Raw genomic sequence first — 27,962 nt, 5'->3', positions numbered from 1 at the left:
GAAGGTGTGGTGGAAGGTGTGGTGGATGGTGTGGTGGATGCACCGGATGGTGTGGTGGATGCACCGGGGGGTGTGGTGGAAGCACCGGGGGGTGTGGGGGAAGCCCCGGATGGTGTGGTGGAAGCCCCGGATGGTGTGGTGGAAGCCCCGGGGGGTGTGGTGGAAGCCCCGGGGGGTGTGGTGGAAGCCCCGGATGGTGTGGTGGAAGCCCCGGATGGTGTGGTGGAAGCCCCGGGGGGTGTGGTGGAAGCCCCGGATGGTGTGGTGGAAGCCCCGGATGGTGTGGTGGATGCACCGGGGGGTGTGGTGGATGCACCGGATGGTGTGGTGGGTGCACCGGGGGGTGTGGTGGAAGCACAGGGTGGTGTGGTGGAATCACCGGGTGGTGTGGTGGGTGGTGTGGTGGATAGTATGGCTTCACCGGAGGAGGAGGAGAGTAGTACTTGTAAGGCTTCTTTGGTGGTGGTGGAGGGGATGCATACGGATAGTTCGCCGAGGTTTCTGATGGCAAGCTGAGAGAGAAGACTGCCACTAAAACAGCCAGGAGGAGAGAGGTCATTGAAGACCCCATTTTAATTCCCATCTTCACCACAAAGAGGGTTGTAGTTCTGCTCCTAACCGACCCACTCCCTCCCTTTATATAGCTTTTGTCTTTTACCATTCCACGCTAAACTCATCTTGGTAAATCACTACTTCATTGTTTATTCTTTCTGGCAAAAAACTTTAAATTTATTATCACACTCCAGCCCGCCATTAGGCCTTCGTACGTTATAATAGTATTTCTATGTAAATAAGCCCATATCAGAGCTTCATATTTACAAAAATACACACAATTGTTTATATCATGAGATTTCAGATGCCCGATAAACAATATTATTATATATTAAAGGAAAAAATATAAAAAAGCCCCCTAAACTACCAGCCGCTTTCGATTTAGCTCCCTAATGTTTCAAAAGTGATAAAGTAGCCCCCCAAACTATCAAACTATTGCATTTTGACCACTCCGTTAGTCAAAACCGTCAGTTTGGATGAAAATTCAAAACGACGTCATTTTGTTGGGGGGCTACTTTATCACTTTCTGAACATTAGGGCGTTAAAATGAAAAAGGCTGGTAGTTTGGGGGGCTTTTTTATATTTTTCCCAAAAATTGTTTTTTTCATAAAAGGGCATTGTAGTAACTTACCTATAATAAAACGACGTCGTTTTGCAGTTTCCGTTCAAACTAACAGTTTTAACTAACGGAGTGGCCAAAATGCAATAGTATGCTAGTTTGGGGGGTTACTTTATCACTTTTAAAACATTAGGGGGCTAAATCGAAAAGGACTGGTAGTTTTGGGGGCTTTTTTATATTTTTCCCTATATTAAATATATATTGATCCAGCAAACAATGATAGATCGACCTCTGACAAGTGACAACTTACAGTAATTGTACTCGATCACATGCAAATTTATTTTTATGGCCACTAATTTCATAACACTAATACATTTTTCCTCTAGAAAATAAATTACAAATGTGAGATAAAAGTTCAAAATGAAAAGAAATGTTCTAGTCATCATCCCTCCCACATGACAGAATCAAACTTCATATAATAAAATAATAGATGTTAGAAAAAATGAGGTGTAAAAAGAAAATATAAAATATTATCATAAAATTCAGATGCCAACTCAGTCTAATAATGTGTCATATTAAATATTCTAAGAAATGTTAAAATAATTGAGGTGTAAAAAGAAAATAAAAAATATTATCATAAAATTTAGATGCCAACTCAGTCTGTTTATAATAAATAAATAAATAAATAATATATGAGATTCAAGATGGATCCACACGTACATTTTAATCAACTAATTATGGACGAGTACTTTATAAGTGAATCTCTTAATGGAAAGCAAGTGTAAAAGAGTTGAAAAACAAAAAAAAATTAAACGATTTATCTAAAAAGTTAGTCTATTCACATTAAGAAAAATCAATCATCGATTCCCTCAACTTACTTTTGTATTATTTATATAAAAGTGAGCTGTGAAAAAAAGAAAAAAGAAATAAATATAATAAATTGATTTTAATATAATATCTCATATATGATTAAAACAATTAAAATGAAATAAAATATACCAGCCCATGTTTGGACCAATTTGACGCAAGTTGCTCGATAGAGGCTGCAAGCTAAGCAAGGAATAAAGTAATGGTGTGAAGCTTTTAAAAGAATTGGCTTCTTAAATTAAAATGCAATAATTCAAAGCAGAAATTTCTCGTCGTCTGTGTAATTTCTTCGAAGAGAGCTACAATCGTGTGGCTGCTTAACTTTCCATGATTTTTTTGGGCACGAGGACCAGGCGGCGCGACTTTTAATCTCTGTCTCTGTCTCTTTCTCTCTTTAATCTTTGCTCTGTTATTTTACATCTTCCATGCATGGATTTACTCATTTATGTGGGCCTATTACTTAATTAAGATAAAAATAAAGTGTCCCTTTGCTTTTTCCATTTCCTTTCATTTTAATGGAGATAAACCTGACGATGTGAGATCTTCTTAGGATTGAATTTTTTCAATCTTGTAATAATTTACTTAAAAAAAAAACTTGGTAAACCCAATTACGTACTTTAGACATATGTCATGTGTCGTTAACCAATAACTCTACGTCAGATAAGAATATTTTTTCAAATAAAAAACAAAAACCGTTAAAAAATATACAAAATTCAAACCCTGATGAGAAAAGAACTTCCCCAGATTCTAACTAGCTAGTGAGACTCTGAGAGTACGTAGCTGTTGGATGCTGACTTGTTTCGTTAATTGCCTGACGGTGACATTCGAATCAAAATGTATTGTTATATTATATAGACAGCTGTAAGAGAAGCTGACGCCTCCAATCAACGTTATCTTGGGTGCCATAAAGTAAAGCACGTTTTTATAGTTTCACGTCTCCATGCAATCATGTTTTGTGTGAATATGCACGAACTACAAATTGTGGTATAACGCAGTTACGCAAATGCCAAACCTTAAAATCAAACTAGATTAATACCCCGCCAGGGCCGGCGCCAATGATGCCAATCCTTTATCCTTCACAAATCACTTTCATAGCCTTGTAGCCCGAGATGTTGCATGTGGTCTGGGTGTGACATCCATCAGTTTGTTGCTCTCACTTGGGTAGGTGAAGAATACTACTGGATCCTCCCACGAAAATCATTTTCAACTCACAAATCCATTTTCTTAGAGATAGAGAGAGAGAGAGAGAAAAAAAAAATCTTGATTTCTTTCTTCCCAACCAAGAGGAAAGAGAGATAGAGAGAGATTGCAGTAAAAGAATAATAAATAATATGATTGTTTGACTGTTCTCTCCGAGGCTGCAGATAATCAGAAGAAGCATGTGATGATACACGAAACAAAATATATATGTTGTTTATGAACAAAATTAATTAATCAGGGTTCGGCAATTTTCGGTAGTCCATTGCTATCATGTCAAGAAGTGTCGTATCCAGATATTTTTTACTTCTAATTATCGAAAAACAAAAAGGATGAGGAACGACCAAAAAGATTAGTGTAAGACAAGAAAATATATAACGCAATTGTTTTGAAATTTGGAGATCGAAATTCGGCAGTGTAGTTGGGATGTGCATTGGGACGGGATTCGGTATAGAATCACACAAATAAAGATGTGGGTTTGCTTTAAAGCGGGACACATAAGTTGTCAATTCATGTCACAGTTTTCGTACAATGTAATTCATATCCTTGTTTTATTGCTTGCCCTATTGCATCATGACTGCTTTTGTGTTTCAATTTGCTTTACATATACATTACATAGATCTGGATAAATCATGCATCAGTTTTTGCCCTTTTTACCAACATCCACATGATTTTTAACAGCTTCTCTTCTTTATCCGGGTCATGTCATGAATTATAAATAGTAAAAGAAAAAATTATTAAAGTATTAATTAAATAATTCTCTTAATTTTTTTTTTTCTTAAGAACAACTGAAAACTAAAGGAAGAGTAAGATCTGAGATCGCCAAATCCCTGTTAATCTTTGTTTGGTTTCGATTTTGATTTTCCGATCAAATTATCCGTCCGGCCATGTGCAAAAACAGGCCGACTGATCTGCCTCCTGTTGAGGGGCGGCCGAATGGTAAAATTCAGCCTTGACTGGAGACAAATACGGTGGCGTAAAAGGACATCTGTTACAGGGGACGGTGTACAATTAATGCTAGTTTAGAAGATTTAAGCTCCCTCACAATAATACAAAATACCAAAAAGTGAATGCAGCCATCTTAGAAAAAGAGAGCACATGGATGGAACCTCATCGCACTGATCCCAATGCCAATTAATATTAAAACACGATGAAATTCACCGACAGATCCATAAATTCATTAATTGGTCTTTTTGTATATTATCAATCTGGAAGAGTCAAACTATGCAAGTGTCACCAAGTTTTTTCCTTCTGTTTTTTTTTTTTGTCAGAAAAATATCACACATTCATTGTCAATAAAATGATAGCGTGACGATGACGGATGGCGTTTAGTTTTCGTCGAACAGGTGTCACTCTCCTTGTATACAACGTATACAGTAGGAAGCGTATGCACCACAATTAAAATTTTTCCTAATTTTTAATTATAATATATATATATATATATATATATATATAATTTTAACTATTCACTTTTCAAAATATATATATCACATTTTATATTTTAATTATTTAATTTAAGAGTAATGTTATTCTTAATATTCGGTCACTTCTTATATCAACCACTTTAGTATGCTTAGGTTTGCATTGTGAAATACAACTTTTAAGGAAAAACTTCACAAATGACTTATGAACTACTGCATATTTTGAGAGGACCTCCCTAAACTTCATAAGCTCTTAATTTCATTCTTCGAACTTTTAATTTGATGTAATTTACTCTCTTTCATCAATTTTTACTGTTAAAACCCCTAAAAAGACAAAATTACTCTTAAATTTTCTTTTTCATTTAAAAAAAAATTTGAAAAAAAGGTCACAAGGTGGCTCAACCGTGGGTCACCTTGTTTTTTTTTTTTTTCTTTGTTATAATAATTTTTTTAATTTTTAATTTAAAATTAAAGGTAAATTTAGAATTTTGTAAAAAAGTCAAGGATATAATGGTTATTGTATTATTTTTACATTTAAAAACTAGTGAAAGAGTTTAAATTGACTGCCGTTAAAAGTAAAGTTTTCCCACCTTTTAAAGTGAAAATAGCTTTTTAGAAAAAAAAACTTTATTTTTACCTTTTTTTTAAGTGCGTTTTGGCACTTTGAGGTGAAAAAGAATCAAATAACCATAGGATAAAATGTGAAAGCGTCGGCACCACGAGTGACTCCATACAGTCAATTACGTAATCATCAAGCCCAGAAAAAATAAAAAAGTACATGATCATCAGTACAGCTAGTTTCCTTTTTTTTTTTTTCTTTTTCTTTTTTCAAAAATCTGTGTGTCGTTTTTCCCTGAAAACTTTGGGTCTAAAGAGCTGCCAAACATTATCTGATGACATTATTGTCGACAGAGACAGCAAATATACGACTTTATCTTACTTTTCAAAAATGGTGGATGAGTCTACCAGTAGGTGGCGAGGCCCTCTCTCTCTCTAACTTATATGCAAATAAAAATTTCTTAACACTAATTGCTCCCTTAAACTTTCTCTTGTTTTCTGTTTGGTACAGAAATTTTAACATAGAATAATGGCGTTAGGCATATGCCTTTGAAGATGCCATGCAAAGATTGAAAGGTCGATGAATACTACTGCGGATGGGGACCATCGGATTTAATCAAGATGTTGGCCTCCTTTCTTTCTTTTCTCAACACCAAGCAGCTTGTGCATGAACATGGGGGGATCCCAAGTCAACAGAAGAATGTGATAGAAAATCAATTATCGGTTGTATTTTTCTTTTTCTTTTTATGTGCGGTAATCTTTTGGATTATTTGACCACTACTAAAGTGATTTTTTTTTTTTTTTTTTTTTTTTGGTTCAATGGCTGAAATGAAGTTTTCAAGTGGTCAGGAGTTAGGTCAGATTATGAGTCAGTCAGATTTGAAGGAGCGCTTGCGGTTACCATCGTCTAGGCTCCTCATGTGTTGCTCCCAGCGAGTAAATGTTCCTATTATCACATTTAAATAAAATACTCACAATTGATCTTTTCGGCCTACCATTTCGAAAAGAAAAAAAGTGAAACATCTTGTTTCCATGGTTTAGAACATTACATGTTTGCGCCTGCAAAGGGTTGCGTTGTCAAATTGTCATCGATCCTCAATTATTGTTGTGTGGAAAATCCAGGTATTGATAATCAAATGTGGTCATTGTAGAGACATGCGAACCTTTTTGCACGACGCCACACCAAAACACTCAAGCTAATAAAAAAAAAAAAAAAGTCAAAAGAAGCAACAATATAAACGAAAACAGAAATTAAAACAGAAAAGAAAAAGAGTAGTACGTACTGGAAAAGAAAAGAAAAGATAAGAAAAGATAAGATGCCCCACCAGTTTTACCCCATGATATAATTATGATCGACGAGCAGACATGGCCATGGCCACCCCCCTAAATAGTTATAAAAGGTTATTTTGGTTATCCTCGTAAGAAAAAACAGTAAAAAAAAAAAAAACTCTTTATCAGGTTAGTCACTTTGGGTAATAATGAATTAGCTAGCAGCTACGGTGCTTAACTAGCAAATTTGCTGAATACTGTACTTTAACAATTCATAAGTTAAATTAATAAAATCAATCAATCTATTTTCTCTCCTCTAACGAATAATAATAATAATAAAAACTTTAATGAAATTGCGATAATGAAAGTGAACAGTTAAAATGATGTAGGTGCTTTGAAAAAGTGGGTAATTAAAATAGAAAAAAAAATAATAATTCTTTAGCTATATATTTCCTTAGCCGAATGTGAATGTTCTTTAGTTTTAAATTTTCTTGAGCCGGATGTAAATGCTCTTAATTTTGAATATTGGGTACGAATTCCAAACTCCTCTCAAAGACCCACAAAATTCCCACTGATACAATCTTACCAATTGGTCATTTGGTGCCCAATAACACAAGATTGAGATAGACATCAAAGAAGACACCCTACGAACGTAATACACATACACATGCACATACATACAATATATATAATTGGGTTAATGTAGTAATGTTTATAAGCTTTTTGATGAGCACTGGCACATGATTCACATCAGCCCATTTATCTGAGAGTGTGATAAAAATTAAGTATGTAACATTATTAGTGTATAGTGTAAACAAAAAGTTCTTCCTATCGTTATCAACCAAAAAAAAAAAAGTTATTCCTATCAATTACTTTAATTTGGTCTCTCATAACTGTGAAGCTTTTATTATACGCAGGCATACTAATGATTTGGTGGAATATAACACTAATAAATAGCATTTTTGTTCCATTAGTTATGGTGGACAGTTTATATCAAAGATCTTCCAAATGTGACGAAAGTTGAGTGTGTGAAAGTGAAATCAAGACCGTGCACTGTAAATTCTGAAGATATGTACCACCATTAATTTAGTTAAAAGTCAAATATATATATGAGGAATTAATGATTATGTCTTTCCCCAAAGGGACACACTTGCTAATTACGAAAGAACACTTTAGCCCCATATTTTTTACTGAATTGCCACCGATCAAAGCCTAGAATTTCTTTCTTACAAAAAAAAAAAAAAAGGCCTAGAATTTTCTTTAGTTAATTTGCCTTTCTCCAACCGAAACTCCCAATATTCCGACCTTTAGGAAGATGAGTAATGTTACGAACTATCTTTTTATTCATTTTTTATTTTCTTAAAGTTGATGTGGCTTTCAAAATCACCATTAGATCAAAATTCAAGTATGATTCATTTAAAATTTAATGTTGATTTTAAAAAGCACATCAACTTTAAGAGGATAAAAAAATGATAAAAGGATGGTCTCTATCATTACTCCAGGAAGAGACATAACTTCATCAACCAGTTTATTATAAGAATAATGTTATATTTGTTCTTATATATATATATATATATATATTCATTTATAGATGATTTTAAAACTATTATTAAATATGAGATAAATCTTTATTAAATTAGATGCTTAAACTAGCAGCACAGTCAAAGAATGCGGTGGTAATTATAATAAGAGTGAGAGAAGAAAATCGAAGAAGAAGAAACAAGAGAAAGAAAGAAATAATATAGAGAGGCAAGTAACATATCATTGGAGATCGATCGTACGTTAGCATTTTGATTCAACAATTAGTATGCAAAAGAATTAAAGGGCAAACATTATTTACAGCCGAAAAAAGAGAGAACAATTAAAGAACAAATTAAGAGCAACCTTTTATTATTGATTGCCAAAAGTTGGTAGAAGATTTGTTCAGGGTAAATAATAATAATAATAATAATAATAATAATAAACAACTTTAATTAATTATATGAATTAGGTTTACATAATTGATTTCTGAAAAAAGTCAGAGAGTCCGGAAGAGTGATGACATATACAATGTACTTTTTTTTTTACTCGTAAGTGGAACTATCCAAAACGTCTCCCTCTCTCTCACACCTTAGATGTGGTTTTCATACTTTAAATGCCAAATAATAATAATAATAATAATAAAAAATGGTGGTTAAGAAGGTAGTTGTCAAACCTTGAATGATTTCTTGAGCACAAGTACGTACAACGGTAGACAGGCGTAACTCTCTTTTTCTATGTCGCCATTAGTAATCCAGTGGACGTGGAAGGGTAGAGATTTGACGTCATCCAGAGAAATGTAAGTTTTCAAATTTTTTTTTTCTAAAAAATTTGGCTTTTAAATGTTGTTAGAATATATGAAAAATATGTATTTCACATGACCATTAGATCGGCTAGCATAAGCCAATAGTTCTGATATCATGTTGAAATAATGATGATGCAGAAATATGAGCGGAAGCAAAATAGAAAATAAACACAAAGATATACGGGTAGTTTGATGTTAGACATCTACCTCCACTACTCAGACTACTTCTAAAGGTTATATTGTACTCATTAACTTTTTTTGTCTACAATACAAAGTCTCTATTTATAGGATAATGTCTAAATACAATTATAATAATCAAATCTCCTTGATTTGATTACAATTTTAATATTTAATTACAATTAATCCATAAATAAAAAAAATTTCAATATTAACCTAAATACCTAATTATAAAATATACAAAAAAATATTATATATTTTTCATATATCCTATCAAATGTTACGTCATTTATTGTTTTTGTAAATAAAAACATAAAATGAAGAGATTGTTTTAGCATTTTTCTTGTTATCTTGATTATTAATGCCTGCCCCTAACGTACTTTCAATTGAAGAGATGTTTCCTAAACTTTGACAAATAGTTATTTTCCTCTTGAGTCAGTGAGGTTGAATGAGGAGGCATCATGGACTCGTTGGTGCATTTTTTTTCTTTCACGTGGTAGCTAAGGTTAGTTTATGTTATTTAAAATGAAGACAAGTCGTAATCGTAATCCATTTGGGTGAGATCGGTAACTTGTCATTGATCAACTGTTCAATTACTCCACTTCGAAGGAGTAACAATCTCTCTCTTTTCTTTAGTTAATCAAGAAAAAAGGTTTTTGATCATACCAAAACTTTTGCTAATGTGGCTAAAAATTAAAATGGTCACTATTCATACCCTCGTTGCCATTGTTGCATCTTGTGGTTGGCACCTCGCCAACTTGATCTCAACAATGCTTTTCTCAATAGTGATGTATCTATTTTTCCCTCTTAAAAAAGTGCATTAGAAATACTTGAAGAAACATACTTCTTTGGTGCCAAGCCATCTAGTTTTTCGATGGAACAAAAATTAGCACTTAGTGAACAAGGATAACTTTTATAGCAGATCCTCTCTCCTATAGTAGATTAGTTGGGAAATTTATATACTTGACCATTACTAGATCAGATTTGATAAACGCAATTCATGGATAAACCACAACAACCAGCCGATCTATTTACTAAGGCAATAAGTTCGACACAATTCTATCACTTGCTTGGCAAGTTGGATGTCATGAATATATGTTCCAACTTAAAAAAAGGAGAATGTTAAAGGAAGGATATATGAGCAAAGAATGAAGGCATGATCACCAACACTCACTCACCTACTGCAAATCAATTGAGAAATGAAACTCTAGTGCGGAATTACATCATTCACCTACCAACCTTCCAGAAAAAAGATAACACCTTCCCTTTACATAAATGCCTTCGATGTATAGAATAATCACACACTTAATTGGCACAAATTTTATCTCCAAAGTTTCTTGTATAAGGATCCGGCTTACATGCATTATGTTATTAAATCGATCCGACATCAAGAAATATAAACAATTTTGAATAAAGTTTTCTTTAGTTGTATACATTCTTCGTTTTAATCTCTAATTTCTAACGTGGTATCAAAATCAAGGTTTTGAGTTCGAACTTTATTTTTGTCATTCACATATTCTTTCAATTAAGTATTCATGTGTTGAGCTTCACTTATTAAAGAACTTTGATTCCACACGTGAAAAAGTGTTACAATATAAATTTAATAATTAAATTTACTCTCTCCCATCAACTCAAACTTTTAAAATAAGTAGTGATTTAACGAAAATATTTATAACTCCAAAATCATATATATATATATATATATATATATATATATGGTGAAAATGAGCGTTATCCCTTTCAAAGTCTCATTTTCAGCATTTATTATATGCGTATAAGATACACAATATCGAAAAGCCACCAAAGACTTTAATATGGAAGACCAAAGACAAAGAAAAGCAAAAACACCTTGATCACATAAACCATGTCATCAAATTACCCCGTCAATACCGCAAATATTTGTGGTCACCTCGCCAATAAGAAATGCATTAAATCTTGTCGCCGAGACCACTAAACAATGGGGCCATAATAATAATACTAATAATAATAATAAGCTCTAAAGTCTATAAATATACAACATATATACATCTGTATATGGGGCCTCGGCTCTCGGTCCCCATTCCACGGCAATCTTAAGGAGCCTCTGCCCTCTCTCTCCTTTCACTTCAAAACTATACGACTATTCTTTTCCTTTTTGTCTTAACATATAAATTAACCTGTGTGTGCGGTGGCAAATAATTATTGTACCCGCATACGCGGCACCATATCATTGGGCCAGAGGCGACTATGAGAAAAGATGGAATAGACCCAGAGATACTTTTTTTCACAAGCTTAACTTTTTCTGTGTGTTTAGGTACAGTCAATTAAACGACATCACGTGCCTTCTCATCAGTCGTTTTCACTATTCTCGTCCTAACGTTATCTAGTTTTTTTTTTTTTTTTGAGCTCCTAAAGTTACCGACACAAGAAAAAAAAAAGAAAAAAGAAATTGCATGAGAATATATAATATGGTGCAACGTGTAAAAAACACATAATTTTATGGGCACGTTTAAGAATTAAGAGTAAGACGCATTGGATCGGGCAGGCATGAAGTGGTCAGTTTATTGACCGACAGGAGGCTCCTCAACCATGTGCTACTTTGTGACTTGTGAGTCTGTGACGATATAATACGTTCTGCTCAATTACATGGCCCATCCACCATTGTACTTATTTTCAATTGTTATTTTTAGTATTATTATTATTCATTTATTTGATTTATTTTTATGGTGTGGTGGGGGTTCTTGAATCATAATAGAGTTGTGGAAAATAAATTAAAATCAATTCGATGTTAAATTTTTTTTTAAAAAAAGTTCAGTTGTTTGGACAAGTTATCCTCAAAATTCGTCAATAAAACATAAATTGTTCCAAAAAAATTGCTGCAAAATTGGCAAAGAGATAACACCTTTGATTTATCGGATGAAATGTATAACTTCTGCTACTTTAAAAACCTGAAACACTCATAAAAAAGCTCCATCAAACGTGGCCTTTGTAGGAAATGATGTCATTCAATTAGGGCTGCTCACTTAGCTCACAAATTGAAACCTAGCTGCTCACCGAAAAACTGCGGAAAGTACTATAGACTAAGATTAGCACAACTAAGACATGAACTAACTTGTAACTGTGCATTCGTAACTAGGATGGTACCTAGGATGGTACAACAGCTCAATTAACAATTGGTCTGCATTTATTATCCACTCGCCGACATAAGTTACAGAAAGTATTATAGACTAAGATTAGCTCAACTAAGGCATGAATTAACATGCAATCGTGCATCTGTAAGTAGGACAACCTAGTTAAAAAACTGGTCCGCCTCTATCATCCACCCGCTACATAGGTTACGGGCAAATTTTCCGCCCCATCTCTAAGCAGGCGAATACCATTTTGCCATTCGTTGCCTATAAACAGGACAGATAGCAAAATATTCGTAGCATATGGCGGATAATATCTATCATCCAATCCACGTTAAGCTTGATTTTTATTTTTCTAAAAAATGTGGTTGTATTTTTATTACCCTTTCTATGCATTACATTACACCCCCTTAAAGTCCATTGATTGTTCAATAAACAAGGATAATTTTAGTGGTACTATTGGTATGACACCCAGTCACATGTGGTCTGTAGACTTGCCCCAATTTCTGTGGAGGACCATGATTTCTCCATAATTGCTCAAAGCCCTACACACCTCCCCTCCCGCCAAAAGATGAAAAATCTAATATAAAAAAAAAAAAACCTAGCAATCAGTCTAGTATAGGACCTATTGTAAAGGCTATGGACCGTGATAACCCTAAAGCTAAAACCTGACCTCAACTAAACGGACACACTGAACAAGCCAGAAGGTTTGATAACATGAGGCAGGAGGTTTGGTAAGATGGACCCCAAAAGTTATAGAAGAGTCAGACTGTAGCCTCCACTTGCCGTCAAGGACATCGCACCTGCTCCCCTTTCTTTTCTTTATTTCTTGCTCTTTTATTTATTTATTTTATTGCATAATAAATAAACAATACTCCAACGTTTACACTTTATTCAACCAGCTCATTTTTCCAATACCAAAACACAACGAGCAAATAAAGTGAAGCGTCGTCATATCTTTTTATGGCAAGTTGAATAAACCTATTGCTATTACCAAACACAGTAGGCAAATGCAAGTCAAGCGTCATCACCTCTTTTTATTTTGAATTTTTGAATTTTTGAATTTTTATTATTTTTATATTTATTTATCTTTATGGCACCAAGACTAAAAAAAAAAAAGGCTATGTTTGACAATAGAATGAAAAAAGAAAGTGAAACGATCCTGTAGCAAATTTAATTGATATGGAAAAAAAAAAAAAAGAATATTTTGCATAAAAAAAGTAAAAAAATCTGTTTTGTAGTAATTTTTTTATTTGAATAGTAATAAAAAGTGATTTATGTGATGTAAAAAATAAGAATGTTAGAATTAATTTTAAGAAGAATTTTTTGAGTTTTTGGGTCCGGTCCGGCCCTTTGCCAAACACAGCCAAAAAGACCCGGCTTCTTCTTCCGGTAAAAAGATTCTAGACACCAAGGACAGACACAATGCTCAACCAGTCTCAAGCACAGCTGTGTGTGAATGTGTATGAACCATAAAATATGTTCAGCGTGATATTTGAATGAAACTACTACACCCATTCAACCATCCCAACTTATGTATGCACAGATGCTAATATAATGTCAAGCACAGAAATTCAAAGAGCTCTTTTGAGTGTAGAAGCCAACAATAATCATACAGCAATTCTTCCTGAAGATAACCATGGGCGTGAACATCCAAAATTCCGTTTGTTCAATTGCATAAACGGATTTCCACTTCAACTTATCCCCTCAAGACTATCAACACCTCATGTCATTGTAATTAGTGTGGTCAGGATTGAGCAATTTAAATTCCATTTGCTATCATGGACAAGCACACTTCCTAAAGGAGGTGTACTACCAATGTCATCTGCATTACCTAGGTATACCTAACTGAAGCCTGTTCACCTCTTACCGCGAGATCCAGAGCCAGACCTTGGACCTGGGAACCGTGAAAACTGCAGCCGCAAGTAATTAGAATCGGGGTCCGTTTCATCCATTTTATAACCTGCACAATCCAAATATAAAGGTCAGTACCTCCACACAGTTTAGATAACCAGGTATGTGGCTAAGATATATGAAGCTGGGAATTTAATCCTACATTTTGATTAGTCCTGCCTAATAGCGATCCTTAGTCATATTTGTAATTTTGATCACAACTCCCCATCTATCTTTAGTAAAATCTGGAAACATGTAAACTAAACTTCTTTGCCCTCAAACCCAAATTCCTTATTTACATCTTGCATGCTTAGTATCATGCATTTTTTTGATGACGAGGAACCCCTCTAAGGCAGGGCCATTTCGTGTACCCACTCCAGTCGGGTAAACCTTTGACCCATGCAGTATTTGAAATGTGCACGGCTCAAGTAGGCTGGCCCTAAGAAATTGTTTGCACCCAAAAGGATTCGAACCTTAAACCTGATGGTAATGACACTAAAACTAAGACCCTTACCACTTAACCCATTGGGGATAGCATACATGACTGAATAAAATACTAAAATCATGAGAACTCGATGAAGAAGCTCACAGAATACATTTTTGTAACCAGGCACCCTCCAAAAAGCAATCATGATCCAGAATTGCAATTTTGATGACAACTATTCATTTAAAGCAGTCATTGGTGCGCAACTCAAAACTACATGAAAAAATAAACTTCTTTGCAAACATGACATTAATCTCTATTTTCACATCTCATGCTTCGTATATCTAAAATAATAATTTTAAGTTGCATGAACAGATAAAGCACTAAAATTATGAGAACTTGCAAATATACAAAGAATCACAAGCAGACACTATCACTCTAATGTCATAATTGCCAGATAAATCTGACAAGAAAATACAGTAATAATAAGATAAACTTTAATTCCCAACACTGGTATGTCAAGATTGAAGAAGAAAAGTAAAGTGATCACCTTGTAAGGCACTCATAGCAGTTGCTGCACAGGCTGCGTTTACAAAATCCACAAAACAAAGGATAAGAGGATCACCACCACGCTGCATTATGAATGCATCAGTTTAGTATGAAGAAGTCACACTTCCTACAAAACATTGTAGTGTGACAAATCGAGTATAACTAAGCAGCACAAATGGATTACAATTCAAGGTTCACTTACGTGCTTGGATTCTTTGCTCACAAGTCTCACTTCTTTGTATCCCACAAAAGGGCGGAAAATATCTAAGGTGAGGTAAAGGGAACGTGAACAACTAAATCAGAAATAAGTGAGGTTGACGATTAAATGACCCAGGTGGAGGAACCAAATAGTGTAATATCTTAGCAGATCACCATATAACAAAGGATACGAGCTACCTCCCTCTTAGTGCTGTCAGGAGGAAGTCCTTCAACGTATAAAGTGTTGGAGGCATCTGGAGGCAGAGGTTGTGTTTCACGTCCCGGCCTAGGTGCATCCAGTGGATGCTGACCACCAAGGCCAACATTTCTACCATTTGGTGCTAGATCAGGAGCAACAGCCCGAGGACGACCCAACACAGCAGGATCAGCTATTGGAAGAGCAGGCATTCCACTAGCAGAGGCCCTTCCCAAACCAACTCCACGAAGTGTACTGGCTTCTCCAGACGTAAAAGAAGAAAGTTGCTTCAAAAGCAATTATGATGCACTTCAGCGGACACATAGGTTGATGCATGAAAAGAAAAATAAGCACAGGTTATGGGGTTATGAAGTTACCGCGTTCTGGAGATAGCGGTCATAAGCGGACCCAATTGTTTTTGTATCCTTTACAGCCCGAGGCCCACCTCGATCATCATCTCGTGCTAGATAGGTATGTACCTCATAACCTGAAGGCAGCCCAGAAGGCCCAAGATCTGCACATTTCGGATAAGAAAGTTCTTAAATTCAATGGCCTGTCTGACGCAAAATGCAGACATGCAGCAAGCCAAAGTCTTAAAACTAATTTTGTAGACACATCATCCATAAAAGAAAATGGTAGAGACCAATTCAAAGAAAATAGAAGCCCTTTGTTGATTTAGAAACATCAGGAAGGTTAATGCTTCGATTTGGATTTAGATATTATCTCCTTTAGATAATCTATATATTTCTAATACACAGTTGAAATAGTCGTGAACAATCGGGTGGGTTTCATGTGAGCCAATCTCATATTTCAAGAGAGCTTTGGCCGAAAGTAGCAAAAATACACCCAAAATTGACAATCTTGCCAGCTGATGTGTGCTGTGCCTCTCAGCCAAGATCAGGTAAATTAAAACTAAAAAATGATGCACGGAATATAAATTAAGAATAAAAATCAATGTGGTACAACAAAAAACTCTGGGGAAAAAAATGTTTTTTTTTTTGATAAGTAACTCTGGGGAAAAAAATATTAGAATCTAATATTGGGTAAAAGATGCATACAAATAGTAGCAGGCACCGAACTACTTTGAAGTTTTTTCTCATATTGAACACATCTTAGACTATTAACAACAGACAGCTAATCACAGCCAATCCAGAAACAAAAGGTAGAAGCATTGTTTGAGATGTACTTTCTATTGCAGTACACCTTGAAGCAATTGAGACGGGTGAATAATCCAATATTCAGTTGAACACATATTGTGGATTTTCAGCACAATCACTAATGGTTAAATGGTTTGTATCCGCTCGACATGTCTGAGTACTGCTAATGATATGGTTATTGATATCCAACCCCATTCTTAAACTAAATCAAAATGACGCATTCAGTGAAAAGCCATTTTCTTGAAATTTAGCTTTATTTAATTTGAAGAGTCAAGGGTATTTTTATAGTTTTATATCTTTGAACAGGAGTTGTAGTTTTGGTCCATCAAAAGTCTTATCTTAGGTTTTATTATGTTACTGGATTTTAATTGATGGATTCTATTAGTTATTTAGTTTGCACTTAATAGTCAAAACCAATAGAGATCAGGTCCTACTAGGATTAAGTTTAGTTTTCTATAAATATTAACATAATGCCCTCAACTAAATGGAGAATAATGAAAATTTCACAGCAATTATGCTCGAGACTTGTGTAATGCTATACTTCTCCAAGGTGTGATATCACAAAAACCCTATCCGTGATGCTTGAGAAAGTTAGATGTGATACTTAGATTATCTTCTTCTCTTTGATATCCAGTAACTTTATTTCCCTTCAAACCCAAGAATCCTAAACTAACAAACGTATCACCATCAATCAAGTAGATTCTATTCTACCCAAGAATTGAATTTACTGTTCTCCAGTGACTGTTCACCACCCCAGAACAGCAGCCCAAAACTTGACTTTTCTTCTTTGTTTCTCCTTCAAACTTTATCATCTCCTTTATCCTCAAAGCATAAAATACCCTAAATTTTTTGCCAACCCTTCTCCAACATTGAAACCTTAACCTTAGTCCTTCAATGTCCTAAAACACCCGCTGACAAAAAAATCCTATTTTCCCGCCACTTTAAAACCATCAAAAGTTGATCTGTAGACCCTATATCACCTTTCCAATACTTTAGACCTTCAAAGCCACAATCTTTCTTATATACTTTGCTACCAATCCAGGACTCGGTCTGTTGCTGCTGCCCTTCACTTTGACATCGAATCCCTTTGTCCTACATAAAAAATCCAACAGGAATGGCTACCTATGATATATTTCTACACCATCATTAGCATTCTGACAGTAAAGGGATTTATTAAAAATATACTGACTATCGAAGCCTATGTCAATAATGATAAAGTTGGAAAAAAATGAACAATAATACAACAATAAAAAATAAAAAAATAAAAAAAAATAAAAAGAAAGATTTTTTTTCCCCTTATGAGACATCAATCTGGATTCGTGAATTTTTTGAACAAAACATCAATCCGCTTTTAAATTCGTTATTGGAATTTTAATTAAAGTGAAGAGGTTTTATATATATATATAAGTAAGTAAATGGATTTCATTAAACCAACAAGGGCACCCAAATACACAAAAAGTATACTAGAGAAATACTTAAACAGAAAAAGAAAAGAGATCATAAAAGTCATGAAAACTAGAAATATGAAAACAATCATAAGTAGCTATCCACTGAAATAGGGTATTTAAAAAGAAAAAGAAAAAGAGAGCCTATAGCTCCACCACCATCCTCTCAGTCTTCAAAGCTCCGGTCATTTCTTTCTCTCCAAATGCATCACATCAAACAGAGCAGGATCATCTTCCAAAAAGCTTCACTTTGAGAGTTACCAATCTTTCTTCTCCAACAAGCGAGTAGATCTCACCCACCGGGGTATGGGTTACACCTCCAAGGGAATGGATTACACCTCCAATGAATCTTGTCAACACCCTCTTGAACTAGCTTAATGGAATACAACTGGTTGAAAACAAGAAAAGAATTCCAACTCCCAATCATGCACCGCTCTTACAAAACTAGTGTTCCACTGACAGGAGTTGTTAGAGAACTGAAGATGATTAGCCACAGAAGAATCCCTAAGGCAAGCAATGCAATACAACTCCATAAACGCTGCCTTAAGGGGCCGTTCCTCACACAATATACCGTGCAAAAAACGAAAGTTGGAGCCATCACCCACCTTGAATCTAGAAAATCTAGAGAACTTCTCCCATCCCCTCCTAATGAACTTCTAGAGACCCACCCCATAAGCCCCAAAGACTTTGTTAGAGCACCGCCCACCCCATTGACTATGATATTTCACTGCCACTACACTTCTCTAGGGAGCCTCTCTCTCATAGGCGTAATGCCATAACCACTTCCCTATAAGGGCTCAATTGAACATATGCAAATTTTGAACCCTCAAACCACCCTCAGAGATCGGAGAACATACCCTGGGCCATCTCACCAAATGGAATTTGGTCTCTTCACCCATATATCTCCGCAAAAAATCCCGTTGCAACATCTCAATTCGATTGGCAAGGCTAGCCGAAAGGGAAAGCAAAGACAAGAAGTAGGTAGGGAAATTAGATAAAGTGCTATTGATTAAGGTAATCCTACCCACTTTAGACAAGTACAACCACTTTCAACTAGCCAAACAACGTTCCACCTTTTCAACTATGCCATTCCAAAAGGTTTGGCTTTAAAAGAGGTAGCCAAAGGAAGACCAAGGTACTTCATAGGCAAAGACGAGACCCTACAACCCAAGATTCTAGCCAAACCTTCTATGTTATTGGATCAAACCTACAGGAACCAACTCTGACTTAGCCAAATTGATCTTCAAGCCCGAGATAGTTTCAAAACATAAGAACAAGCATCACAAATGGCGAAGGTGATCGCTTTTTCTAAGTCCAATTTGTTAATCACACCCAACTCCCCGGATTTTATTCTACTATCAAGGCATTCATTAGCAATAAGAATCGGGTCAAGGATCTGCCTTTCCCAAATGTACCAAACAAAGCTTGTCTTTACCTCTCCATCTCAATCTAAAGGAGTTCAACAAACTGAAGAACGATGTAAAGAAATCCACCTCCCAGCCATGAGCCGCTTTGATAAAATCAGCATTCCACTAATGAGAGTCATTAGAAAACTCCAAATGATCTACCACAAAAGGATCCTTGGGCAATACTGAATAAGACCGGAAAAGCTAACTTGAAGGCCAAATCCACACACCACAAATCATGCCAAAATCTAATTTTTTGGAGCCATCACCCACCTCAAATATAGTATTACCAATCCAAGAGTTTTTTGTTGGGGATAGTATCTACTAAAAAATATTAAGTCTTGCCCAAATCCGATAAACTTCCCAAACTGGAAGATTCCTCATACAAGCCATGATTGGGGCTCAAAATTGAAAACGATCTTCACTACCTAACTGCTGGCAAAATCTAATGTTAGGGATTGAACAAGAGAATGCAACTGAATGTCCTCTGGCGAGACCTTACAAAGAACATTGTCGATCAGCCTGGATGGAGGTCAGGCTTGTGGCCGCACAACCCACACCAGTATCCGAGCCCAGCCCCAAGTTAGCACACACCTTGGCCTGTGATTTTAAGCTCCACTTAAGGGTGGGTTTGACCCTAGGCCACATCGTGCTTTTAACACGGGATACTAACGGGCCCTTACCTTATCACCTGCGCCTTGTTTTATAAGTTTTTTGGCCACAAGGGAAGGGGGAAGGGAAGATTCGAACTACTAACCTTTGTTTCATGAAGGTGGTCCCCAACCAATCAAACTACCCCTTGGGGTCCACCCGCGCCTTTTGTTTGACCCAACAACAAAGGTTTGGGTTTAAAAGCGCTAGACGAGGCCTTCAAAGCTGGGCTAGGCTTCGGCCCTGCCACACCTTCCCCTATTTGTTAAATTAACCCTAATCCAGTGAGACCCAAGCTCACATCAATATGCTCAAGAATTTGATCGAACTGTTCTCTCAAGCATGCCATCTAGGCTCGCATATCATGTCAAACGCATTTGTCTCTTCACCGATTTTCTTACCACCTTCAAAGACAAGATGTGCAAAAAATTCAACAAGTCAACTATCAACCAATGGAAAACTTCTCCCTGCCCCGACCAAACTTTAATAGTATCTAGTGAGTTTTAAGTTAACACTTTCCCTAGTCAAAAGTTAACATCCAAATTTTGCTCCCATACTGTAACTATCAAAAAACAAAAAGTTTGAATTTTGAAAATTTATGATGTTTTATCGAATAAAATACGAAGGGGGATTTTATTTTTCTAAACAACAGGGCAAATGAGAGACAAAATATATCTCAACAAAAAGATAACAAGAGTAAGCAGAGAAGCAGCTTAAAGAAAAATGGGATGAAAGACATATTGCATAAGCATGATATGACGGAAGATAGATACATTTGTGAGATACAGCATTATGTGCTAAGATAAAACCAAAAGGAATAAGGATAGGTTAAAACAAATAAAAGATAACACACGACAGCCAGGAAAATAGATTTTGGTTATCTTCTTAAAAAATCAGACGATTTACTTGGAAGCAAAATTCATGATCCAAAACATAATAAAATCTACTCTTCAAGAGTTGTAATTGACTGATTGACAATTCCTGACTGAAAACTAACTGTGGAGGTGGGATTTACCAGTGAAAGTAGGCAACATCAACAAGCTAAGTACTTTAAAAAAATACTCATGATGAACTTGAAGGTAGCTCTCATTCAACAGAACATATAGATTTTTTTTGATAAGTTATTCAACAGAACATATAGATTACTTTAGTTACCATCTAAAAACTTAAAATTCAAAGGAATTATTAACAGCGAATATATGGAATTATCTATCTACTGCATCATGAATGTGGACATCCAGATATCATATGACACCTCAAACTTACAAGCATAAATGTTGCAAAAAAAACTAAATCAACAATTCACCAGTCAATAAACTTCATGATCTCTAGAAATAGGTATTCAAATCTTCAGTGTATGAGAAGAGCGAATCTGGTGTGAACTCTATCCATTTGGTGCCTATTTAGACAACATGGAGCATAGGAACAAGGACCACGCAAATGGAAGTTTAGTCTCTGATGCTAAAACTTACAAATGCCAACATTAGGAATGACTGAACGACATCAAAGGATGTACAGATGCAAAAGGTTAGATTATTACAAGATCACAATGCTGCAAAGCTGTACAATCACTTCCTATTCAGCTTAAACCTATCTAATCATGCAAATTGGTGATCCAACCGCATAAAAATCACAGGAACGAATAGACGTTCACCAATGAGGATTGAAAAAATCAACCGAAGCTTTTGCATCAAAAGGAAAGGACTCGAATGTAAACAAATGCACAGAAGTTTTACTTCAACCCCAAACGCATTAAGGATAAAATTTGCAAATAAAATGATAAAGCGATTAATCATTATATCACCTTTATTCATATATCTTAAGGGTTCCACGACCAATCCAATAAATTAGAAGCTAATTTTTAGATAATAACACTCTAGCGAACAAAATCCGCACTGAGACAAACCGAGTAGCTCTCGCATAAGCAGTGGCAACCAAAGCTTAAAGGTGGTATTAAACAACAAACAAAAAATAAAAATAAAGTAGTTAAACCTAAGAAAAGAAGAAATAGAGCACAAATGATGGACAGGGCGAACCGTAATCAGAACGAGGTCGTTTAACCAACCCGGCTGAGGGGAGCATAGGCGGTTGTTGCCGATTCCAGTACCCATCCGCCATCTATTATTTCTGCAATTTCAGCGAGAGAAATTTTTAGAGAGAAAGTGGCAAAGGAAATAATCAACCAAAACAAAACCTTAAATTATGAGAGGACCTTTGGCGTGGAACACGAGGATTGGTGGAAACCCTAGCTGCAAATGCAAAAGCACAAAGACACAGTTTCTCTGCTCTGTTCTGTTCTCTCCACTCTTGTTTTTCGCTGTTTCGGGGGCGAGTTTCAGTGTGCTTATGGTTATGGATTCAGTGTGGTAGGCCTCACTCTCGCTTAGATGGTGAAGCCATATGTGTCCCGCCACGTTAGGGGTAGTCATCACGTGCGAAAGACGAGATCTCATTTTGTGGCCAAGCGCGAACGTGTTTACCTTTGATTTAGTAATTTCGGTAGTTTTTATTTATTTATTTATTTATAGATGAGATTAGAGTGGAAACAAGGTTATAGAGCCGTACATATTACACTGGCTGATCCTTTCAACCGTCGAGAGGAAGATTCAAGTAAGGAAAAAATAGTAGCGGGAATAATACCTAACCGTCAAGAGGAAGATTTAGTAAGGAAAGAATGTAGTTGATATACTGCTATACTAGCAGGGCTGGCTCAATATATTTTGGGGCCTTAGGCAAAACTTTGAAATTGGGCCTAAATTTTTTTTTTTTTTTAAGTAACAAATTTTTTTTTTTTAATTCAATTTTTTTTTTTTTAAAGTAACATATATATATATATAGCAATAGATTTAGATACATCAATAACATTTTCATTATCTTCTAATTCTTTTTGATGAGTTTCTTGTTCATTTATGAGTTTTTCACCTAAATTATCCTCAATATTTTGTTTATTGCTAATAACAAATTTATTTAGAGCTCCTTTTTGAGATTCAATCAATTTGTCTTCTTTTTTTTTTCTTTTTTTTTTTTTTTAAAGTTTTTCATATCCAGATGCATATTTTCTAGTAGACATGTTTAATTAAAAATACTAACAAATTAAACAAACACGATTTATCAAAAAATAATTATGACTATAATAAAATAAATGATAAAAATAGAACAATAAAACCTGATTTGACAAAGGAATTATGAAGCAGTTATTGGACATAGGACAAGAGACTTAGTCACTCGGAGTCGGAGAGGAAGAGAAAATGATGAGATAGGCAGAGAAGAAAAACTCAGAAAATAGCAAGCAAAGAGGAGAGGTAAAGTGGAAAATATAGAGACTAATATTTAAAATGCCCATGGTTGACAGCAGTTTATATTTTTGGCTCTTGACTTTTCCTAGATGGCTAAATAATAAATAGAAAATAAATGGTAATATTTTATTTCTAACGTTTATATTTTCTCATCAAAAACAAAAAATTTCAATAAAGAGGGCAAGAGGATGAATGAATGATGTAGGCGTGTACTGTAGCGTCAGGAGCTTTAGGAAATTGGCGTAATGATGTATAAGGCTTTAATGCTTTGTCCTTTTTTAACTTATTTTTTGAATTATTTTAAAATTTATAGTGAGCTTATTAATTGGGGTCTTATTAAATTGAGGCATTAAATTTGGATAAAAAAAAATTTTAGGCCCTATTAAATAACATTTGGGCCTTCAATTTTTTTTTTGGTCAAAAATAATTTTTTATTTTTTTTAACTCAAAAATAATTTTTTAGGCCTTATTAAATTTGGGGCCCTAGGCGAGGGCCTAACTCGCCTAGGGCCTGAGCCGGCCCTGTATACTAGACAAGTGATCCACTTGCCCTTTATGTAGTAGTTCTTTCAAAATTTCTGGAAAATTTTTCTACTTCATCTCCTCTATCTAGCTGAAGGTTCACAATTTGTAACTTGGTGTGGCTTAAACTAAACTCTAAGAGAGATAAGAGTAAAAGCACAAGGAAACAAGAAGAGATTAACTCTTTGTTCTCTGGAAATAATGCTTCAAGTGTCTTGAAGAATTGTGCTCCAAAAGCCCTTAAATAGATTTGGAAAATATTCATCAAATATGAAAGTCGGTTTCTCAAATTATGCAAATTTTATGTGCTAGTTCAAACTTGATTAGGGTTTCTCAACTTTTCAATGTGTTTCATAGCTTTTTTAGTCACCACATTCAGACATGGTTGCAAATGAGTTTGGAATGAGCTATTATGCCAAAACCTCGTCTGCATTTCGTTCGGACCTGATTTGGAACGAGCAGCACTATCAAAAACTCGTTTGAACGCAACTGCTAATAAGCAATTTTGTCCAAAGTTCTAGTATTCTATTTACAGCTCGCTTTGACCTAATAAACATTGGATTTATAACATTTTAATGAAATATAAAGTTATAGAATTTTGAGTCAGCTTTCTAACACCACTAAACTTGTCTTCATATAATTTTGGAATCAAAAGTTATGACCATTTTAATTTGACCAAGTCAATGTTGGACAACATACATAAACTTGAATACTAATATCTTAGATCAAATTTTGCATCGACTTAACCCTAAACGTAAACTTTACAACCAAGCATGTTTGGACGCTAAATTTTCCAACACTAAAAACTTAAGAATTTAAAGACTGATTTTTATTGTCACTTCATCTAGTTATATAGCAGTTATACAAAAATCTAATTCTCAATTAATTCTTATGGAAGTTATAATGGAGGTAGGACTAGGAGGAGCTGGTATCTCCACTGTCCCTTCCAACATCAATACCACCTTCTTCATAGAAGGGCGAAAGGATGGCTCATCCTGAATGCACCAAATTCCAATTCTAACCATCCTCTGCAGCTTATTCTTGTCCACCTCTTCATCCTTCACCAGCTTATCAAGCTCACCAGCCGCAAAGCAATCGTAGACCCAATCTGCAAGAATTACTTCATCCTCTGGAGAATCCATATCCACGTTCCTTCTACCACATATGATCTCCATCAACATGACACCAAAGCTGTAGACATCTGCTTTCACTGTTATGGGCAAGTTTCTGTGCCACTCTGGTGCAACATACCCTCTTGTTCCTCTAATCCCTGTGTATGTTCTGGTTTGGTTAGGCATCAGCAGCTTGGCCAGACCAAAATCAGCAATTTTTGTACATTTATGCTCATCCATTAGTATATTTTCAGGTTTGATGTCGCAGTGGATGATCTGGGTCTCACACTCTTCATGCAAATATAGGATGCCCCGAGCTATATTCAAAGCTATGCCAGATTTTTCCTCCCAGCTTGGCTTTCTTTCAGATTTGAAGAGGAAATCTGCTAGTGAACCATTGCTCATGTACTCATAGACCAAGAGCCGATGAGTTCCATCATGGCAGTATCCAAACAACTTAACCAGATTTTTGTGATGAGTTCTCCCAATTGATTTCATCTCATTTCGAAATTCTCTTTCGCCTTCAGCCACCACTTTCTCTAGTCTCTTGATAGCCACAACTCCCCCACAATTTGACAGGACTCCTTTAAAAACTGTCCCAAAAGCTCCTTTACCCACTTCATCTGTGAAACCGTTTGTTGCCTTTTCAAGCTCATCATATGTATATGATCGTAGACCGACATCTTCAATTAACCCATCATTCCCATGATTTGTAATCTTTTTATATTTCCAAACACGATAAGATCTGAAAATAAGAATAGCACCAACTGCAAGGACAATAAGAGCAAAAGCTAAGACTGCAAAACTCCCAATTAAGAAATCCTTTCCCCTGCTTGCATTTCTTGTATCAGAACTCCCAAAGCCCACCTTGATTATAGTAGTCCCTGAGCCCACTTCTTGTCTTCTCCCAAATCTTAGTGGAAGCTTTTGTTTACTGCACTGCTGGTCTTTAAACACTGCAGCTTCACAGTTGCAGTCTCTCAAGCAGTCATCTCTACAACCAGCTTTGGTCGACGGAAAAGTAGAATATGGATTGTCTTCCCATGCAACAGCTTCCAATTCCTGAAGGTCAAATGATTCTCCGTTCTTGCTCATACAACCATTTGTGATGGAATTTCTCTTACACCCCAAATTATTCATCTTCTGGTCATTGAAATCAAAACCACGAGAACATACACAAATGGGTTCCTGATCCATGAGAGTACAATAAGAATTAACGCCACATAAGCCTATAGGATCACATCTATTAGTAGTCGATGCCCACTCGGTTACCCAATCATCACTTTGATTCCAGCTATGAGAATATAACCGCAATATTCCGTCAAAATCAATAGTCAAACGATAGAAAGCAATACCAGAAGAGTTCCTTTGGGCAGTAAAATTTTTTATAATGATGCCAGTAGTATTTTTGAGCAGGTAAAGCTGGCCATTAACGTCAAGATTTAGAGTCACATTGTCACCGGCGGTGTCTGTTTTCGAATACCAGTAAGCCAAAGCTGCTGCTATTGGAGCGTTTGCCGGGTATTGCACCAAGTTCCCGTCAGGCTGCATAATCAGTTGAAAATTTCCTCTTCCATGATTTGTCCCAGAGATGTTGGAGACAAGCTGGCCCAATGGCAAGAGACGCTGACCTGGTAAAAGGGTGTCCGTTGGAACACCAAAACTCTCCCATATGATCCTTGAATCAGAACTGTAGAGGACAAAGTTTCCAGTATTGAGCATGGAAGCTGAGAAAGCGGGCAGCGGAGCGTTGAGCAATGAAGTCTGTTGGCCATCCTCTGACTGCAAGACAAGCGAGCCATTAATGGTCAGAATCAATTTGACATCTTTGAGGAGTGGTGGGTCGTCTCTGTTTGCCGTCCATATGACTGTTTTCTGCTGAATCTTTTCAAACCAGATGCCTATGAAGAAGCCATTTTCTTTCTTGTAGAAGCCAAAAGCAAACTGGCCAGAACTGGATAACCAATACGAATTGTTGATTGGAGAGAGGGAAGAGCCCAGGCTAATGGTCGAATTGGACTCTCTTTGTTGCGCAATTCCAGTAGGGAATTGAGAAATTGCAAAGAGAAAAAGAAATATTGCAACCATTTTCATTAATTTTTCTTCTTCTTGATGAATGAAGATTTTGTTCAAGCAAAAGAGAGCTACAAATTAAACTAAACTCAAATAAGAGATGAGAGATGTTGCAGTTTTTGAAGACCTCAATCCAAGGAAGAAGTGAAAGTCAATATTCTTGCTTCTATTAATTCCAGTCAAAAAGACTAAAAGTCTTTAAAGAAAGAAATTATCCATTTTCAAAAAGAAAATGTTGACCCCCTACTGCACGACATCGAGTATTGGGCGTGTCATTTGGATTGAGTGATTGAATTGAAGACCGTGTGGAATAAATTTTGACAATTTAGGCAGCAAATTAATTAACATTCAGATTGATTATTCAACCGTTCATGATCTGCATATCTAGATGACGTCAATCGATACGAGAGTGGGTACTCGAACTAATGACTTTCGTTTTTAATATAAAATTTCAATCGATCATTGATTTTTTTTTAAATAATAATTAATCTTAAAAGTAAGTTAGAATTGCTATAAAGTATTATTAAATACTTATTACATTAAAAAATAAGGTTAAATGTAAAATTTGTGGTTAGCGTAAATTACAAATCATTCACTATGGTATAATAAATAATTTATAGATTTTTGTCGTTGGCCTAAATTACAAATTACTTCCTGTGATATAAAAAATAATTTATAGGTCTCATGATAGGCCAAAATAACAGTTTACTTTCTAAAATCATTTTTTGTTAAGTAACTTAATATAATCGGTTACTTTGTCACATCATATTACTATAGTAAATTAACCTAATCTCTTATATTCCCAAAATTTTACTCCGTGCAACCCATCCTCATTTTCATCTTTATCGCTGTAATTTGGGAGCATTTTGCGAGAATTTGACGGTTGCATTTTGTGAAGTGGATGAAGAAGATGAAAATGAAGGAGGGTTACATACCTGGTAAACTTTTGATAATATAAAAAATTATGTTAATTTACTGTAACAGAATACCGTGGAGTAAATGATGATGTC

General features: G+C 35.5%; 3 protein-coding genes across 3 annotated transcripts in view; all 3 read right to left on the bottom strand.

Annotated features, from left to right (window-relative positions):
• Positions 1-676, bottom strand: part of LOC132183977 (extensin-like) — a 2,309-nt gene extending 1,633 nt beyond the window's left edge. The window contains exon 1 of the mRNA XM_059597454.1: positions 5-676. Within this exon, the coding sequence (XP_059453437.1) occupies positions 5-661 (657 nt within the window). The 5' untranslated portion in view covers positions 662-676. The remainder of the gene's footprint in view (positions 1-4) is intronic.
• Positions 677-13,547: 12,871 nt separating this feature from the next.
• On the bottom strand, positions 13,548-22,295 carry LOC132184260 (RNA-binding protein 2-like). Its single transcript, XM_059597821.1, has 7 exons — positions 22,162-22,295; positions 21,986-22,076; positions 15,668-15,804; positions 15,286-15,577; positions 15,099-15,160; positions 14,898-14,979; positions 13,548-13,993 (listed from the first exon to the last, which is right to left on the bottom strand). Exons 2-7 carry the CDS (start codon positions 22,065-22,067, stop codon positions 13,890-13,892), a joined length of 759 nt encoding a protein of 252 aa, XP_059453804.1. The 5' UTR covers positions 22,068-22,076; positions 22,162-22,295; the 3' UTR covers positions 13,548-13,889.
• Positions 22,296-24,599: 2,304 nt separating this feature from the next.
• On the bottom strand, positions 24,600-27,817 carry LOC132183976 (G-type lectin S-receptor-like serine/threonine-protein kinase LECRK2). The gene is made up of 2 exons (XM_059597452.1): positions 27,777-27,817; positions 24,600-26,902 (listed from the first exon to the last, which is right to left on the bottom strand). The coding sequence occupies exons 1-2, from the start codon at positions 27,815-27,817 to the stop codon at positions 24,646-24,648; spliced, it is 2,298 nt and encodes a 765-aa protein (XP_059453435.1). The 3' UTR covers positions 24,600-24,645.
• Positions 27,818-27,962: the final 145 nt, after the last annotated feature.

This window comes from Corylus avellana, chromosome ca6 (genome assembly GCF_901000735.1).
Source record: "Corylus avellana chromosome ca6, CavTom2PMs-1.0".
Taxonomy (NCBI): Eukaryota; Viridiplantae; Streptophyta; class Magnoliopsida; order Fagales; family Betulaceae; genus Corylus; species Corylus avellana.
The sequence above is the reverse complement of the archived record's forward strand: the minus strand, read 5'-3'. Positions and strand labels throughout refer to the sequence as shown.